Here is an 18643-nt window from a genome sequence, read left to right on the forward strand (position 1 = left end):
GTTAGATGTCTAATGTCATCATTACCCTGATAGCATGTAAATAGTAGGTCTCAATATGCCTTTAATAGTCACATCTTAAAATATCTCTATCCTTTTTCTTACAGACCGCCTTGGCCGAGAGGCCATGGAGAAGCTGTTGTGCCTGCTGGTGATGGGAGTCCTGGGCTACGTAGGGTCTACACAATACTGCCCTGGACGCTGCATCTGCCAAACAAATTCTCCAACCCTCACCATGCTGTGTGCCAAGACAGGGCTCCTCTTTGTGCCCCCAGCCATTGACAGAAGGACAGTGGAGCTTAGACTGACTGACAACTTTATCACCATCATTCGACGAAAGGACTTTGCCAACATGACAAATTTGGTGCACCTGACACTATCCAGAAACACCATCAGCCAGATTGTCCCATTGGCATTCTCTGACCTGCGCTCCTTACGTGCTCTTCATATGAACAGTAATCGTTTATCTGCCCTACGGCATGAACACTTTCATGGCCTGGGAAACCTACGCCACCTTATTTTGGGCAACAATCAAATAAGTTCTGTACAGCCAGGAGCCTTTAATGAGTTCTTGTCCACAGTGGAGGATCTTGACCTTTCATACAACAATTTGGAGGAGTTGCCCTGGGAGGACATTGGGCAGATGGTAAACCTCAACACACTAACCCTAGACCACAATTTGATTGACTATATTGCAGAAGGCACTTTTACCATGCTACTTAAACTGGTAAGGCTGGATATGACTTCCAACCGTTTGCACAAGCTACCCCCAGACAACCTCTTTCTCAGGTCACAAGTTTTGGCCAATACTAGAGGTTCCAGCTCTTCCAACTTGGCCATTAGTTTTGGGGGTAACCCTCTCCATTGCAACTGTGAACTCTTGTGGCTTCGACGTCTGACACGAGAAGATGACTTGGAGACTTGTGCATCACCAGAACAACTGACTGACAAGTACTTCTGGTCAATCCAAGAGGAAGAGTTCATCTGTGAGCCACCTCTAATAACAAGGCACTATGCCAGCAAGCCATTTGTTATGGAGGGGCAATCTGTCAACCTAAAGTGCAAAGCAGTTGGAGACCCAGAGCCATCAGTCCACTGGATTGGTCCAGATGGGAAGCTGATCCACAACAGCACACGTGTGGTGGCTCATGATAATGGAACTTTGGATATTATCATCACCACACTGAAAGACAATGGGGCCTTTACTTGCATTGCCTCTAATGCAGCCGGAGAGACCACTGCTCCAGTAGACTTATCCATTGTTCCTCTTCCACTTCTGGTTAACAACACAGCTCACATGAAGGAACCAGACCCTGGCTCCTCTGACATCACAACCTCCACCAAATCAGGATTTAATGACACCAAGAATATGCAGGACAGAAGGATAGTTGTGGACAAACTAAAGTCCACTTCAGTACTCATTCAGTGGCCATCTGAGCGTCACATCCCTGGCATAAGGATGTATCAGATACAGTACAACAGCTCTCTAGATGACTCCCTTGTATACAGGTGAGTATAATTAGTGGCACAGCTCGATCTGTTATAGAGCTAATAACCAGGCCAGCTCTTTGGGCAGGGCAAGAGGGGCACTTGCCAAGGGGTGAGGGTATGAGAAGGTGCAATGTACATATTTTATTTATTAAGTCTTTATGGTATCAGGAGGTGTAATATACAGTTCTATTGCTTATATAGGGTTTTCTGTATGTTGGGAAAGGGGTGGACCATACAGAGGGCATAACGAAGGAAGAGAATAATTTCCCTTGCCCAGAGACCCACATATGCACATTCATGAGCTTTTGTATTTAGTAAATAATGTATGATTAGTCAAAAGGATTATATATATATAAGAAATACATAGAAGGTTTTCAAAGAAGACATGAGGCACAACAGTAATTTTAATATGGCTAAATCTGAATTCTATCTGCCCGTTATCCGTTTAATTCTTTCACCATCTCATCTATCTATTTACTGTTTCTGTTCACTTTTTGTGCTCTCTCTCATATCGTTCCTTAGTTTCTCTCTGACCTCTTCTTTTTTTCTTGCCTGCCATATCATTTTGCACTGCCTATCATCGGTCCTTGCTCACTTTCAAATAACTCTTGTTGCTTCTGTCTTCACCACTTGCTCTCTCTCTCTTATCTCCCTTTGTGGTCTCAAATCTCACATTGGAATCTCATATCGCATCTCACACTTTCTCTGTAATCCCCCATCTCTTTTTTATTTATTAAATTGTTGTTTTTTAAATTATACTTCTACAGAATGATACCCCCAAGTAACCGGAGTTTCTTGGTGAATGATCTGGCGCCTGGGCGTGAGTACGACCTTTGTGTTCTGGCCGTGTATGATGATGGGATGACCTCACTGACCGCCACAAGGGTAGTTGGTTGTGTGCAGTTCCACACAAAAGAGGAAAGTGGGCAGTGTCAGCCACTTCATACTCAATTTCTTGGTGGCACCATGATCATCATCATAGGTGGGATCATTGTGGCTTCAGTACTGGTGTTTATTATAATCCTGATGATTCGGTACAAAGTATACAGTGGTCAGGAGGAAGGGGGAAAAGCCAGGGTCAGCAATGTCTACTCCCAGACCAACGGACAACAAGCCATGGCATGTGCCAACTCCTGTGCCAAGTTGGGAGAAAACAGCTATGAACCTTTACCCCCAACTGCCAAAGAACCTCCAGTAGAGGTCAAAGACCCAGAGAAATTTGAGACACCACCACTATCACCTCCTACAGCCCCACTGACAGAGCTGGGCAAGAGACGAACTCAGACAGCCAGTGATCTTCAGACTGTAGCCCTCCTGTCCTCCATCTCAGGGGATGGGGACCAGACAGAGACCAGTGCTATGGGTTCCACCACCTCACTCTGTCTAATTGGCAGTGATGGGCAAAGCCGACTGGGTCCCAAACCAGCTCCGAGGACTTATCAACACAGATTCTCCTTTGATGGGGACTACACCCTGTTCCAGAGCCACAGTTATCCCCGCAGGGCAAGGACAAAGAGACACATGTCCACCTCAGAGCTGCATAATCCGGAGGCTGCCCTCGGCCATCGAAGGGTCACTTTTAGCAGTACAGAGTGGATGCTTGAGAGCACTGTTTAAGGGCAACTGGAGGCACTGAAAGACTTTGGGGGCAAGTAACAGGGGAAAGACAATTCCTTGAATATTTTATGTTTCTTAGTGTTAGGGCTTTGTCCATCAAAATGATCGCGTTTCAATATAGAGCTCTGCTGGGTATCTCTACATACTTTTCTAGTTAGCATCTGGGATGAAAACAGCTTCTTTTGTTAGATTCAGATGAAGAGAACCTCCACTGTCTTCAATAATGCTTAAGTATGTCCACCGTATTTCCACCTTGCTGGGGTCACATGGCCATTTCACAGCATAAAGAGGGTTGAAATCCCCAGCATTGCTCTATAATGAAGCATATTCGATAATAAATATGGGAGGGGTGGATTTACATACCTAAGGGCCCCATTATGTGCTGATCCAGAGCTTTTGCAGTTCCACCAAAATGGGACCAAGAAAACTGCTTGCCGATACCCAATGCTTGCCCAGTGCTGATTCATGGATAGTTTTCCAGACACCTCCATTCTACCCTTCCATCAAATACAAAGGAGTTATCCACTTTTACTTGCCCTCCTTCAAACCCTCCCTCCTTTGGTTTGGAGATATTGAGGGCTGTTGTTCTGCTCGGGTTCCAGGGTTGTGTAGGAGAAATATTGAACCCGTGAAGCAGTGCCTTAAACCGAGAGAGACCAGCACACAAGCTTTTGGGAACCCACCACCAGAACACCTCTTATCCCAATAGCTCAGAGGGGAAATTTGCATCCCTGGGTCGGGGGTGAGGGGTGGGCTCACCAGAACATCCAGGGGAAACAGGACATATGCACAAACGACACGATACTCAGACCCACTGAACAAAAACCTTCCTATAATGAGGATATAGAGGGAGTTTAGCGGAATGAGCCTGCACTGACGGAGAGGGGTCTTGGTACCCATACTACATCTAGCTGGCCTGGATCTTTTCTGAGTCCATGAAATCAGGAGCCTCTCTGAGACTTGCAAGGAAGGAACATCCACTTGAATGGTCTCCAACACAGGTTTTTACATTAAAGACCTGTGTAACACCCGTATATACAAGCACACCACAGTGGAGAGGGAGGTGCCGGTGGGTCTGGTCCAGAGTAAAGTCCTTTCTGTGACAATGGCTTGGTGTCTCACATGACTTTCTTTTATGTGTATGCAGAATAACTGTGTGGTAATGCTGTATAGACTGTGATGAGAAGTTTACTTGTTGTGTAGCGTGAAAATGTGATATAGTAGTGTGCTGGTTGTGTAGCGCGGCTATGTGATATAGTAGTGTGCTGGTTGCATAGTGTGACTTTATGATATAGCAGTGTGCTGGCTGTGTAGCGCAACTGTGTGATATAGCAGTGTGCTGGTTGCGTAGTGTGACTGTAGGATATAGCGGTGTGTGGTTGTGTAGTGTGACTGTAGGATATAGTTGTGTGCTGGTTGTGTAGTGTGACTGTGTGATATAGCAGTGTGCTGGTTGTATAGTGTGACTGTAGGATATAGTAGTGTGTGGTTGTGTAGTGGGACTGTAGGATATAGTGTTGTGCTGGTTGTGTAGTGTGACTGTAGGATATAGTGTTGTGCTGGTTGTGTAGTGTGACTGTACGATATAGCAGTGTGCTGGTTCTGTAGTTTGACTATGTGATATAACAGTGTGCTGGCTGTGTAGCGCAACTGTGTGATATAGCAGTGTGCTGGTTGCGTAGTGTGACTGTAGGATATAGCGGTGTTTGGTTGTGTAGTGTGACTGTGTGATATAGCAGTGTGCTGGTTGTGTAATGTGACTGTGTGATTTAGCAGTGTGCTCATTGTGTAGTGTGACTGTGTGATATAGCAGTGTGCTGGTTGCGTAGTGTGACTGTAGGATATAGCGGTGTTTGGTTGTGTAGTGTGACTGTGTGATATAGCAGTGTGCTGGTTGTGTAGTGTGACTGTAGGATATAGCAGTGTGCTCGTTGTGTAGTGTGACTGTGTGATATAGCAGTGTGCTGGTTGTGTAGTGTGACTGTAGGATATATCAGTGTGCTCGTTGTGTAGTGTGACTGTATGATATAGCAGTGTGCTGGTTGTGTAGTGTGACTGTAGGATATAGCGGTGTTTGGTTGTGTAGTGTGACTGTGTGATATAGCAGTGTGCTGGTTGTGTAGTGTGACTGTAGGATATAGCAGTGTGCTTGTTGTGTAGTGTGACTGTGTGATATAGCAGTGTGCTGGTTGTGTAGTGTGACTGTAGGATATAGCAGTGTGCTCGTTGTGTAGTGTGACTGTATGATATAGCAGTGTGCTGGTTGTGTAGTGTGACTGTATGATATAGCAGTTTGCTGGTTGTGTAGTGTAACTGTGTGATATAGCAGTTTGCTGGTTGTATAGTGCAGGGGTCGCCAACCTTTCTGACCTCAGGGACCACTAAACTCACAATTTTCAATCTCATGGACCACTAACATGATTTTTTATTTTTTTTTATTTTAAAAGGTACAAAGGTACAAACCTCTATAATGTGTGTGTGTGTGTGTGTGTGTATATATATATATATATATATATACACACACACACATACATACACACACACACATATACTATACATAACTAGTTTACATTATGTATATATTTACACATTTTTAAGAATAATTTTTGTGGAATTAACTAACTGAATGACAGAACTGAGAGAATTCTTCTGAATGACAGATGATGGCTGAGTGCCAACTTTTGAGCTGGAAACAGAGGCAGAAAGTGGAAAAAATAGAATTATGTTTAAAATGACCACAAGACTTTCACGTAACCTCCCCAGTTAGGAATTATTCAAAACTACTTATGATCATGGACAGACATTGGTGTCATAAATTAAATTTATATAAGAAAGCTCTCAATATGGATGTGAGCTAACCACGACTGATGTTACTGGCAATTACTGTAATACTGGTGGGATATGGCTGATCTGCTGGATGGCAATTAATGGAATTCAGGTGGAATGGATTTGTGTGCTGGAAAATTATTAGAATGAAAAATAATTAATATTTAATTTAAAAAAAAAGAAAATGGAGGGGAGGAAGACAAACGGTGATGTAAGCCCATCTGAAGGAATTATGAAAACTACTACAAAGAGACGGGTAAAGGGAAGAAAATAAGTGAAATATAAGATTTTTTTTTTTAAGATTTTCTTTTTTTTATATAATTCCACTATTTCAAGCCAAGACTATATCAACCTCTCTGAACAGCGCACCGGGCAGGAAGAATTAAATATACAAACTAGCTACGCAAGTTGCGCGGTACTACGCAACGTGCTTAGGGAGATTGTAATTTAATTCCTCCTCCGGTTTTCACTGATGTCCAGTAGGGAGTTGCGGCGCGACGAGGGTGACACCATCAGAGAAGATTAATGCCTGCTTGATGGTGTCAGGGACCACCAACATCTTCTCGTGGACCACCAGTGGTCCACGGACTACTGGTTGGCGACCGCAGGTATAGTGTGACTGTGTGATATAGCAGTTTGCTGGTTGTATAGTGTGTCTGTGTGATATAGTAGTGTGTGGTTGTTAAGTGTGACTGTAGGATATAGTGTTGTGCTGGTGGTGTAGTGTGACTGTAGAATATAGTAGTGTGCTGGTTGTGTAGTGTGACTGTGTGATATAGCAGTGTGCTGGTTGTGTAGTGTGACTGATATAGTAGTGTGCTTGTTGTGTAGTGTGACTGTGTGATATAGCAGTGTGCTGGTTGTGTAGTGCGACTGTGTTATATAGTAGTGTGCTGGTTGTGTAGTGCGACTGTGTGATATAGTAGTGTGCTGGTTGTGTAGTGTGACTTTGTGATATAGCACTGCGCTGGTTGTGTAGTGTGACTATGATATAGTAGTGTGTGGGTGTGTAGTGTGACTTTAGGATATAGCACTGCGCTTGTTGTGTAGTGTGACTATGATATAGCAGTGTGTGGTTGTGTAGTGTGACTTTAGGATATAGCGGTGTGCTGGTTGTGTAGTGTGACTATGATAGAGGAGTGTGTGGTTGTGTAGTGTGACTATGATATAGCAGTGTGTGGTTGTGTAGTGTGACTATGATACAGCAGTGTGTGGTTGTGTAGTGTGACTTTAGGATATAGTGGTGTGCTGGTTGTGTAGTGTGACTATGATATAGTAGTGTGTGGTTGTGTAGTGTGACTATGATATAGCAGTGTGTGGTTGTGTAGTGTGACTATGATACAGCAGTGTGTGGTTGTGTAGTGTGACTTTAGGATATAGTGGTGTGCTGGTTGTGTAGTGTGACTATGATATAGTAGTGTGTGGTTGTGTAGTGTGATTATGATATAGTAGTGTGTGGTTGTGTAGTGTGACTATGATATAGTAGTGTGTGGTTGTGTAGTGTGACTATGATATAGCAGTGTGTGGTTGTGTAGTGTGACTTTAGGATATAGGGGTGTGCTGGTTGCGTAGTGTGACTATGATATAGCAGTGTGCTGTTGCGTAGTGTGACTATGATATAGCAGTGTGTGGTTGTGTAGTGTGACTTTAGGATATAGGGGTGTGCTGGTTGCGTAGTGTGACTATGATATAGCAGTGTGCTGTTGCGTAGTGTGACTGTGTGAGATTGTTGTAGGCTAGTTTTATAGTGTGATTATGTGACATTACTGTGTTATTGTGTCAAATTGATTTTACAGTCAAAAAAAACTTTGCAATTTACTTCTATTATCAAACTTACTTTGTGATTTTTTGTCCTTTGTTGAACAGCATACCTATGTACCTATGACAAGAGGTATATATATGTGTGTGTGTAGCCAGTAACCATGAGCTAGCTCCCAGCAGTGCATGTGCCTACTTAGTTATGGTTTTCAACAAATTACACAATAAATGTGATAACAGAAGTAAACTGGAAATTGCTATCTGAATCATGAAAGTTTGGTTTTGATTTTACTGTTTAATTTACAATCCTGCAGTGTTCTCCATACGTAAATAGGGATCATAGAGGTTCAGAGGGGAACGCAACACAAAAAAAAAAATCTTTGCCCACCACAATGAAGCTCATGCCTTTTTCCCATCATGCTGTGCACACTTACATGCACTCTGTTTCCAAAAATGGCTTATGTAGCAAAGCAGCTGCGCAGTTAGTAATTAGGAACTCATCTGCTTCATGGATCCTAGTTGGAAAAAAATAGGGTCTGCTGAGTTTGGGTGGTGAACTGCGTGCCGAGTATGAGACATGTGGGAGAGTACAGACTTCTGAGAAAGGGACACATAGGAAAGTATTATGTGCGGAGTATGGCGCAGGTGGAAGAGCACTACCTGCAGAGTATGGCGCAGGTGGAAGAGCACTACCTGCAGAGTATGGCGCAGGTGGAAGAGCACTACCTGCAGAGTATGGGGCAGGTGGAAGAGTACTATCTGCAGAGTATGGGGCAGGTGGAAGAGTACTATCTGCAGAGTATGGGGCAGGTGGAAGAGTACTATCTGCAGAGTATGGGGCAGGTGGAAGAGTACTATCTGCAGAGTATGGGGCAGGTAGAAGAGTACTATCTGCAGAGTATGGGGCAGGTGGAAGAGTACTATCTGCAGAGTATGGGGCAGGTGGAAGAGTACTATCTGCTGAGTATGGGGCAGGTTGAAGGTTACTATCTGCTTAGTATGGGGCAGGTTGGAGAGCACTGCATGCTTGGTATGGGGCTTGTAAGAGAGTTTTGTCTGCTATGTGTGAGAGACTACTTATACAGAGTATTGAACGCTGAACATGGGGCATGCAGGAGGCTACTGTTTGGTAGGTATGGGATATTGTCTGCTGAGAATGGGGTAGGTGGGAGAGTATTGGTCATGTGGGAGAGTATTTTCAGCTGAGCATGGGACATTTGGGAGAGTATTGTCTGCTGAGTATATGGCTTGTGGAGAGTATTATTTGTAGAATTAGGGACTTGTTATAGCACATTCCTAGCTGAATATGGGAAAAGGTAGATCATTGACTGTATGGAAAATGTGGGAGAGTACTGTATTGGTAATGAAGGTGTGTGCTGTCTTGGGTATTGTGAATACTGGAGAGTACTTTCTGCTAAGTATTGGTTACAACAAATGTAATTTATAAAAAGGTGAATAACAAAGAACGGCATCAAACAGTCACAACTACGTTACAATAATAAGGATTAAGGTCTTCTCTTAGTTACATCAGACACTAAAGATTAAAATGTCACACTAACAAATTCTTATCCAACTCATATCTGAGCCACAAAGAGTGAAATGTCACAGTTATGAGGACGCACAACTTCTCAACAATTATATCAGACCCTAAAGAGGGAAAATTAGTACAATGTACTCACATAGTTATCTAAAGGTCTGAGGGCTTGTCAGAGTCTAAAATCTCGACAGTACAATGAAGCACCTGATGGAATTCTCTAAAGACAGTTTTTACCTTGTGAACATTGTGGGCTCCATTTATCAAGTGCCGCGGCGGATAAGGTTCTCCACTATAAACTCGTCCACCCAGTCCAACCATACTCTTAGCAAGAGCACAATCTACTAAGAAATGCTCCATTGACTCCAAAATTGTAGCACAGTTAGGTCTAGGACAACTTTTATATCTAACTTTAAGGTGTGTTCTAGGATTATTCAAATTACATAAAGCCTCAAAATTTTTGGGGTGTACACCCCTCAAGTTCAAAAATATATTTTAAAAATCCTTTCCAGGTGCAACAAATAACTTTTTTCCTACGCAAATGTCTTAGTCCAATCATGCTAATTTTGCCAAGAGGAAACTCACTCACACTCATTTGCCAAAAGGAAACGCCCAAATATGGCCAGACCTTTTCAAAAGACGCATAAAATTAAATGACAAAAATATAAGGGACAAAAACAGCTCTGGCTTTACCATACCTAACTCTCATTTTCTACTGGAAGTTACATTCATTTTAAGAATATTGGGACGATTTACCCAGAGAAGCTGAAAAAGTGGATTATAGAGTTTTCCAACCATAATTTCAGGAATAAAAAAAAACTTAAATAAAAATTGGAAGCAAAAAGGTCTTAAATGGATACGAAACCCAAACATTTTCTTTTGTGATTCAGACGGAGCAAACCATTTTAAAAAAAGGTTCCAGTTTACTTATTATTAAATTTGCTTAGTTCTCATGATATTCTGTGTTGAAGAGATACTTAGGTGGCATCTGGAGCACTGCATGACAGGAAATAGTGCTGCCCTCTAGTGTTCTAGATTTTGGGTTTCATATCCCTTTAATAATTTGCATCCTTTTTGAGAAAGACATTTTCCATGGCTTCCATCTATTAAATTTCCCAGCACAGTATTCTCCCAGTTAACTTGGGCTTAACCTGTACCTTTAAAAAGGTAATACGAAGAATATTTAAAGGGACACTGAACCCAAATTGTTTCTTTAGTGATTCAGATAGAGCATGCAATTTTAAGCAACTTTCTAATTTACTCCTATTATCAAATTTTCTTCATTCTCTTTGTATCTTTATTTGAAAAGCAAGAATGTAAGTTTAGATGCCGGCCCATTTTTGGTGAACAACCTGGGTTAGTCGTGCTGATTGGTAGATAAATTCACCCACCAATAAACAAGTGCTGTCCAGGATTCTCAACCAAAAAATGGCTGGCTCCTTAGCTTAGATGCCTTCTTTTTCAAATAAAGATAGCAAGAGAGCGAAGAAAAAATTAATAATAGGAGTAAATTAGAAAGTTGCTTAAAATTGCATGCTCTATCTGAATCACGAAAGAAAAAAAATTGGCTTCAGTTTCCCTTTATGCTGTCTTTTTCTTCATTAACATCAGGAAGTGGAGGGAATTTGGATTCTAAACAACCTATTCCCAAAGCATTTTACTTTTATTTATGTTTAAAATTGATTTTGATGCTCTAGAAAAAAAAATTGCAAAATGCTCAAAAATACATTTACATTCAGATTCACACGAAACAAATACAGCAACATCATACGCATAAGCAATATACTTTACCCAAGCAGTTTGCCCCATTAACCTCCACTTGTGCTATATTATGGTCATCTTGAATGCAACACAAAAAAGGGTCAATTAAAAAAAATATATATAATAATGGAATCAAAAGACACCCCTAAAGTACACCTGGATTAATCTTACCTAAAGTACACCTGGATTAATCTTACCTAAAGTACACCTGGATTAATCTTACCTAAAGTACACCTGGATTAATTTTACCTAAAGTACACCTGGATTAATTTTACCTAAAGTACACCTGGATTAATTTTACCTAAAGTACACCTGGATTAATCTTACCTAAAGTACACCTGGATTAATTTTACCTAAAGTACACCTGGATTAATCTTACCTAAAGTACACCTGGATTAATTTTACCTAAAGTACACCTGGATTAATTTTACCTAAAGTACACCTGGATTAATCTTACCTAAAGTACACCTGGATTAATTTTACCTAAAGTACACCTGGATTAATTTTACCTAAAGTACACCTGGATTAATTTTACCTAAAGTACACCTGGATTAATCTTAAAAAGGTTTCCCAAAACATCCATTTACCAGTGCCACACCTGTAGCTTTGGAATACCAAGAAATACTTTTCAAATTGATACCATATTTCCTTAAAGCAGAGTAAAGGTAATTATGGTTAAAGGATTACTTTCTGTTATAATTTTTAAGCTAAACAACTAACATATTAAAGTTAATAAACATTAATTAAAACGTTATCCTGCCCACTATTTTCAGCACTGCATGTTCAAAATACTTAAACCAATAACTTTGTGTTTAAAGCGCCATTTTGAAACCTAGGTATTGTAAACGGATTGGTACAGAGCAAAGGATACCTACGGAGTGGGTTTAGAAAACAATTAAATTTGCAGACAAGATTTCTGATATACGGTAGAGATATGTTAATGAAATGCTATTGATAAAAAGCGTATTTGGGGTAGTTAGTTAGTAGCAGGCATAGAAAATATTTACTCACAGTGGCCCTTTAACTTTATCAAATGCTTTTTCTTGGTCAAGATTTAAAACATATCCTGTAAAATCTCCCATTTTCTGCACTATTCCTACCAGAAATACCACAATATTGTTGGGGACTAATTATCTTGAGAAAGAGAGAGAACGAGAGAGAGAGAGAAAGATAGAGAGAAAGAGAGAGAGAGAGAGAGACTAAAACGTTACACTTATTTTGACAGTATTTAAACTAATGAAACTTTAAAAAATACATCCATATGTTATTGACAGATTAATATTTTCTTTGAATGCATCATTCTATCTAGTATTTTAGTGTTTAATGTCCCTTTAAGTATTCTAGTTGTATATTTAAACACCTCCCCATTATCATGTAACTCAAATTATTTTTCCCCTCCTTTCTTTACAGAACTCAAATGGGTTAGGATTAAAATTACCTACAGGACAGCAATTCTGTTCATACTTTAAATAACTTAAACAATCTCCTAATTCCCTCAGTTCAGTTTTGACTTAAGAAAGTTTGCCAGCAGTTATTTATTTTCTTGCACATCTGACTGGAAAGGTTTCTGTAATGTATTCCTACATGACAAATAATGAATATAAACTTCTGGGTATTCTTTTGAAGAAGAAGAAAAAAAAAAAGGTACAAACTGGTTCCCATCAGTCTACCCAGCCATTATACAAACATACAGTGGTTTATTGATCTGCTATCAAAGAAATACTTTTTACCCATATCATTTCATTCTCCAGTAATATAGAATTCAATTTCCAACAGCCACTGCCTTGAATTATAGACTCTTTAAGATTAAGAGTAACACCCACTATAGCGTGATCAGAAAATACAACAGGATCCAAGGAGACAACACATCACAAAATCAAACAGTGGTATGCACATACATGCGCTGACCAAGGATACTGTGTGGCATACGCATCTTTTAGCCCTGCCTATTTACACATACAATTAAGTAAATTAGAATCATATTGAAGCTTATCACATTTCTTCCTATCCTGGATAAGAGTGGTACAGTTAAAATCACCTGCTACAAATATAACAATTTTTGAAGTATGCAAAAAAGGTTGAACATTTGTAAAAAGTTCCCTTTCACAATTTGTTTGCTGACCATATATATTAAACAGGCGGTACTCATTATTGCTTTGCATATATCTAAAAGTAAACATCTTCCTGGCATTATATCCAGATAACAAGATACATTATAACTTTTAAACAATACCGACACCCCCCACACACACACATTTGTCAGTATAAAAGGACTAAAATAATGGACCCCCATAGCCAGTGTTTATTACAAGCAAGAACGTCCTTAATATTAGTCAATCTAGTCCCTTGCAGGAAAAGTATATCCCTGGGCAAGTCTCTAAAATATAGAAAAGCTTCTTTATGAGCCCATTCATACTTAATACTATTTGCATTAAAGGGATACTAAACTAATTTTTTTTTAATTCAGATACAGCAGCAATTTTTAGCAACTTTCTAATGTACTCCTATTATTTTTTTTAGTCGTTCTCTTGCTATCTTTATTTAAATAGCAGGTATGTAAAGCTTAGGAGCCAGCCCATTTTTGGTTCAGAACCTGGGTTATGCTTGCTTATTGGTTTGCTAAATGTAGCCACCAATAAAGCAAGCACTATCCAGGGTGCTGAACCTAAAATGGGCTGGCTCCTAAGCTTTACATTCCTGATTTTTAAATAAAGATAGCAGGAGACCGAAGAAAATTTGATAATAGGAGTAAATTAGAAAGTTGCTTAAAATTGCTGCTCCATCTGAATCATGAAAGAAAAAAAATGGGGTTTAGTGTCCCTTTAATTGTTGCCAGTCCTAACACTGGAAGTGGTTGTGAGTTTGCAAATTTCAAGTACATAATTGTCATCTAGATTTTTTCTTTGCTTTAGATTTCTTACCCCTTATAACAGATGAGCGCCTCTTATTTGAAGGAGGTACAATCTCCACACCAGAAGGGGGTTGGCTTGCCTGTGTTCATGCCACTGTGTATGAACAGCTCCAGATCCTATATCCCAGTCCATCTCTTGATTTCCAGTAGATAGGGAATTCACCCCACCGGAATGCTCCTGTGAAGACACTGGTGTAACCAAAAGAGGTTCTTAAAAATTATCCAATTCCAACAAAGACAATGGTTCCAAAGTACTAGTCCCAAAACTAACAGAAGTTGCCTCTGCCTCTTCTACTTGGTTACCCCATTATTTGTCAAGGAGCTGGGGGCTCTTTTTATGTGCCAAACTACCACTTCCAGGATTCAAATCTCCAATCTTGCCTTCAGGACCTCCTTGCAGCTTAAGAGCTACACTTTACTTTTGCTGAACTTGCTATTATCATCTTCATGCTGTTTTAGGACAATAGGATCTGAAGACCTCACATCTTCTGTTCTTTGTCTTAAATCACAATGTGACATTAGTGTGCCATAGAAAGAGAGTGGAACATCCACCTGCTCCAATCTCTTGCCACACTCATGATGCTCCAATATGTGGCCTTCATCACTAATTACATTTTCCTCTTCATGGATCTGATTATGTTGAGCCTCTGGACACTTAATATAGGAATGACCAGGCTTATAGCACAAACCGCAAACAATGATGTTGCTGCCTTCACTTCTCCGATGACCAAATTCCTTATAGTTGCTGCATCTGATTTTTTCATAGGCTGAAGAGAAATGTCCTCTGGAACCAAGCTTAAAGCGGCCCCCGATAGTAGCATCTAGCTCTAACATTAACAATGTAAAAGAAGTTTGGCAGATGGATTCTTACATTATCAGGTGAAAAAGTCTTGACAAATAACCTCAATTCCAATAATCACCATTATAGATCTTCTTAGGTCCACTAAAGACTTCCCATTGGCGGTTTTGGCCAGAAAATGATGTCCTCTACTGCAATAGATTCATGATCAAATACAATGATCAAAGACTCCAGCCTTATTATCGGACTTGCCTGAAAGTTCTTCCACTCAGGTGTGACTTTACAATTTTATATTGCTGCCAGAAAGTCTCCGAATATGGAGCATTTCACAGAACATAAACAGCAACTGAATGACATCCCAGTGATTCCTTAATATGCAACTGTCCCTCATATTCCAGACCTCTGTCCTCTTCATGATTGCCACAATAGGTTAATCTGACAACATTCCTCCTCTTTAAAGGATTTTCCCAAGTAAATTTTAAAAAAAAAAAGACATTGGGCATCTCCAAGCTTCATGTTTGAAAGTTGAAAAGGAAACAGCAGCTGCATTTTTAAGACTTGGTGCAGACACTTGGGATACTTTATAAACAGGAGGTGCAGATGATACAACAATAGCAAAAGACTTACTGGGGTCTGCTGCAGCTCCATACAATCTTGTAATTACAGATTTGTTGTCACCAGCTTCAGTCCTTTGGCAATGCTGTCATTTTAGGCTCTTCAAATCCAACAACTGATCCATACAGTTGTGTGAGAGTCTCCACTGCTGACTGTTGCAAGTTTGTAGCTTCTGTTTTATGCTGCAATACTGTGTTTGCTATAAGCTGCACTGTGTAGTTAGTATTGCTTGCAGGCTGCATTACATATTGAGAATTGTTTACAGCATTGTGTTCACCCATTACCTCTTCATAATCCATATATGTGGCCTGTGCACAAGCAAAATCCATGTCTGTATTACATTGCTTTACTGCAGACTTCTCTCCCCTGGGTGAGGAATCAGCACACTCAGCGCTACATGATTACCCGAACACTCTCTTATTGCAGCACCTGCACAAGGCTGCACAGTTTGTTGTGTTGCTTAGATTCACTAGAGCAGGATTCATCTTATTGTCCAGCCTCACTTACAGTCTTTGTTCTTTTTTCAAGCTTCAAATTCCTTTTCTGATAACTGTCTGTAGCAGAGAAATCCCTTTTACAGAACCTTAAATGCTGTAAATTAGTTTTTGCTATTTGCTCACTTTGCACATGCTCATTAAAGGGACAGTAAAGTCATAATTAGGTATTTATGATTTAGACAGAGCATACAATTTTAAACAACTTTCTTCCTTCTCATTATCCTTTGCTAAAAGGGTTATCTAGGTAAGTTCACGAGCAGCAAATAACCTTTTCATGTCCCTTTAACTTTTAGCAACTCAGTAGCTGACATATCATGCTGTGTTTTTTATTTTATTTATTTGCTCAATCCAAGACAAATACTGTATTTATTTTCATAGGTCTTTTCTTCAGAGGCCAAACTGAAACCCCAGTCTTTCTGTACTTCACCACCCCAACTTCCTGCACCTTCTCCTGGGCCAGAATCTATACTGAGTCCCTAGTGGGAGCTCAGCAGAACACAGCCTCACACAGTGAAAACTAGGGAACACCTCTTTGTAAGATACACTGTTCTCAAGGTAAACACAAACACCTAGACTTAGAGTTTGGCGTTAGCCGTCAAAAGCAGCGTTAAGGGGTCCTAACGCTGCTTTTTTCCGCCGGCTGGTATTTAGAGTCATGTAGGTAAAGGTCTACCGCTCACTTTTATTCCGCGACTTTTCGCTACCGCAGATCCCCTTACGTCAATTGAGTATCCTATCTTTTCTATGGGATTTGCCTAACGCCGGTATTATGAGTCTTGGAAGAAGTGAGCGGAAGACCCTCTACCGACAAGATTCCTACCGCCAAAAAAAGTCTGTAGTTAAGAGCTTTATGGGCTAACGCGGAATATAAAGCTCTTAACTACAGTGCTAAAAAGTACACTAACACCCATAAACTACCTATGTACCCCTAAACCGAGGCCCCCCACATCGCAAACCCTATAATAAAATTATTTAACCCCTAATCTGTGGACCGGACATCGCCGCAACCTACGTTATACCTATGAACTCCTAATCTGCTGCCCCAAACATCGCCAACACCTATATTATATTTATTAACCACTAATCTGCCCCCCCCAACGTCGCCGCCACCTAACTACAATTATTAACCCCTAATCTGCCGACCGGACATCGCCGCCACTATAATAAATATATTAACCCCTAAACCGCTGCACTCCCGCCTCGCAAACACTCTAATAAATTTTATTAACCCCTAATCTGCCCTTCCTAACATCGCCGCCACCTACCTACATTTATTAACCCCTAATCTCCCGCCCCAACGTCGCCGCTACTATAACCCTAACACCCCCTAAGTTAAATATAATTTAAATAAAACAAAATAATATTCTTATAATTAAATAAATTATTCCTATTTAAAACTAAATACTTACCTATAAAATAAACCCTAATATAGCTACAATATAACTAATAGTTACATTGTAGCTATTTTAGGATTTATATTTATTTTACAGGCAACTTTGTATTTATTTTAACTAGGAACAATAGCTATTAAATAGTTATTAACTATTTAATAGCTACCTAGTTAAAATAATTACAAAATTACCTGTAAAATAAATCCTAACCTAAGTTACAATTAAACCTAACACTGCACTAGCATTAAATTAATTAAATAAATTAACTTCAATTACCTACAATTACATTTAATTAAATAAACTAAACTATAGTACAAAAACAAAACAAAACACTAAATTACAGAAAATAGAAAAGAATTACAAGAAGTTTAAACTAATTACACCTAATCTAAGCCCCCTAATAAAATAAATTACAAAGTAATCAGCTCTTTTACCAGCCCTTAAAAGGGCTTTTTGCGGGGCATTGCCCCAAAGTAATCAGTTCTTTTACCTGTAAAAAAAAATACAACCCCCCCAACATTAAAACCCACCACCCACATACCCCTACTCTAACCCACCCAATCCCCCCTTAAAAAAACCTAACACTAACCCCCTGAAGATCTCCCTACCTTGAGCCGTCTTCACCCAGTCAAGCCGAATTCTTCATCCAATCCAGGCAATGTGGTCCTCCATCCAGGCAAAGTCTTGATCCAAGCGGCAAAGAAGAGGTCCTCCATCCGGGCGATGTCTTGATCCAAGCAGCAAAGAAGAGGTCCTCCATCCGGGCGATATCTTCCTCCAAGCGGCATCTTCTATCTTCTAGCTCCATCTTCAGACTGCCGACGCGGGACATCCACCTTCCCCGACGGACTAACGACGAATGACGTTTCCTTTAAATGACGTTATCCAAGATGGCGTCCCTCGAATTCTGATTGGCTGATAGGATTCTATCAGCCAATAGGAATTAAGGTAGGAAAAATCTGAAAAATCTGATTGGCTGATTCAATCAGCCAATCAGATTCAAGTTCAATCCGATTGGCTGATCCAATCAGCCAATCGGATTGAGATCGCATTCTATTGGCTGATCGGAACAGCCAATAGAATGCAAGCTCAATCTGATTAGATCAGCCAATCGGATTGAACTTCAATCTGATTGGCTGATTGAATCAGCCAATCAGATTTTCCCTACCTTAATTCCGATTGGCTGATAGAATCCTATCAGCCAATCGGAATTCGAGGGACGTCATCTTGGATGATGTCATTTAAAGGAACCGTCATTCGTCGTTAGTCCGTCGGGGAAGGTGGATGTTCCGCGTCTGGGGTCTGAAGATGGAGCCAGAAAAAAGAAGATAGAAGATGCCGCTTGGAGGAAGACATCGCCCAGATGGAGGACCTCTTCTTTGCCGCTTGGATCAAGACATCGCCCAGATGGAGGACCTCTTCTTTGCCGCTTGGATCAAGACTTCG

The 18643-nt window shown here is 40.4% G+C and overlaps 1 protein-coding gene across 1 annotated transcript in view; it reads left to right on the forward strand.

Annotated features, from left to right (window-relative positions):
- LOC128636014 (leucine-rich repeat and fibronectin type III domain-containing protein 1-like) overlaps positions 1-4213 on the forward strand; it is a 183562-nt gene extending 179349 nt beyond the window's left edge. The window contains exons 3-4 of the mRNA XM_053689085.1: positions 105-1506; positions 2256-4213. Of these exons, the coding sequence (XP_053545060.1) occupies positions 105-1506; positions 2256-3105 (2252 nt within the window). The 3' untranslated portion in view covers positions 3106-4213. The remainder of the gene's footprint in view (positions 1-104; positions 1507-2255) is intronic.
- Positions 4214-18643: the final 14430 nt, after the last annotated feature.

The sequence above is a fragment of the Bombina bombina genome, chromosome 7 (genome assembly GCF_027579735.1).
Source record: "Bombina bombina isolate aBomBom1 chromosome 7, aBomBom1.pri, whole genome shotgun sequence".
NCBI lineage: Eukaryota > Metazoa > Chordata > Amphibia > Anura > Bombinatoridae > Bombina > Bombina bombina.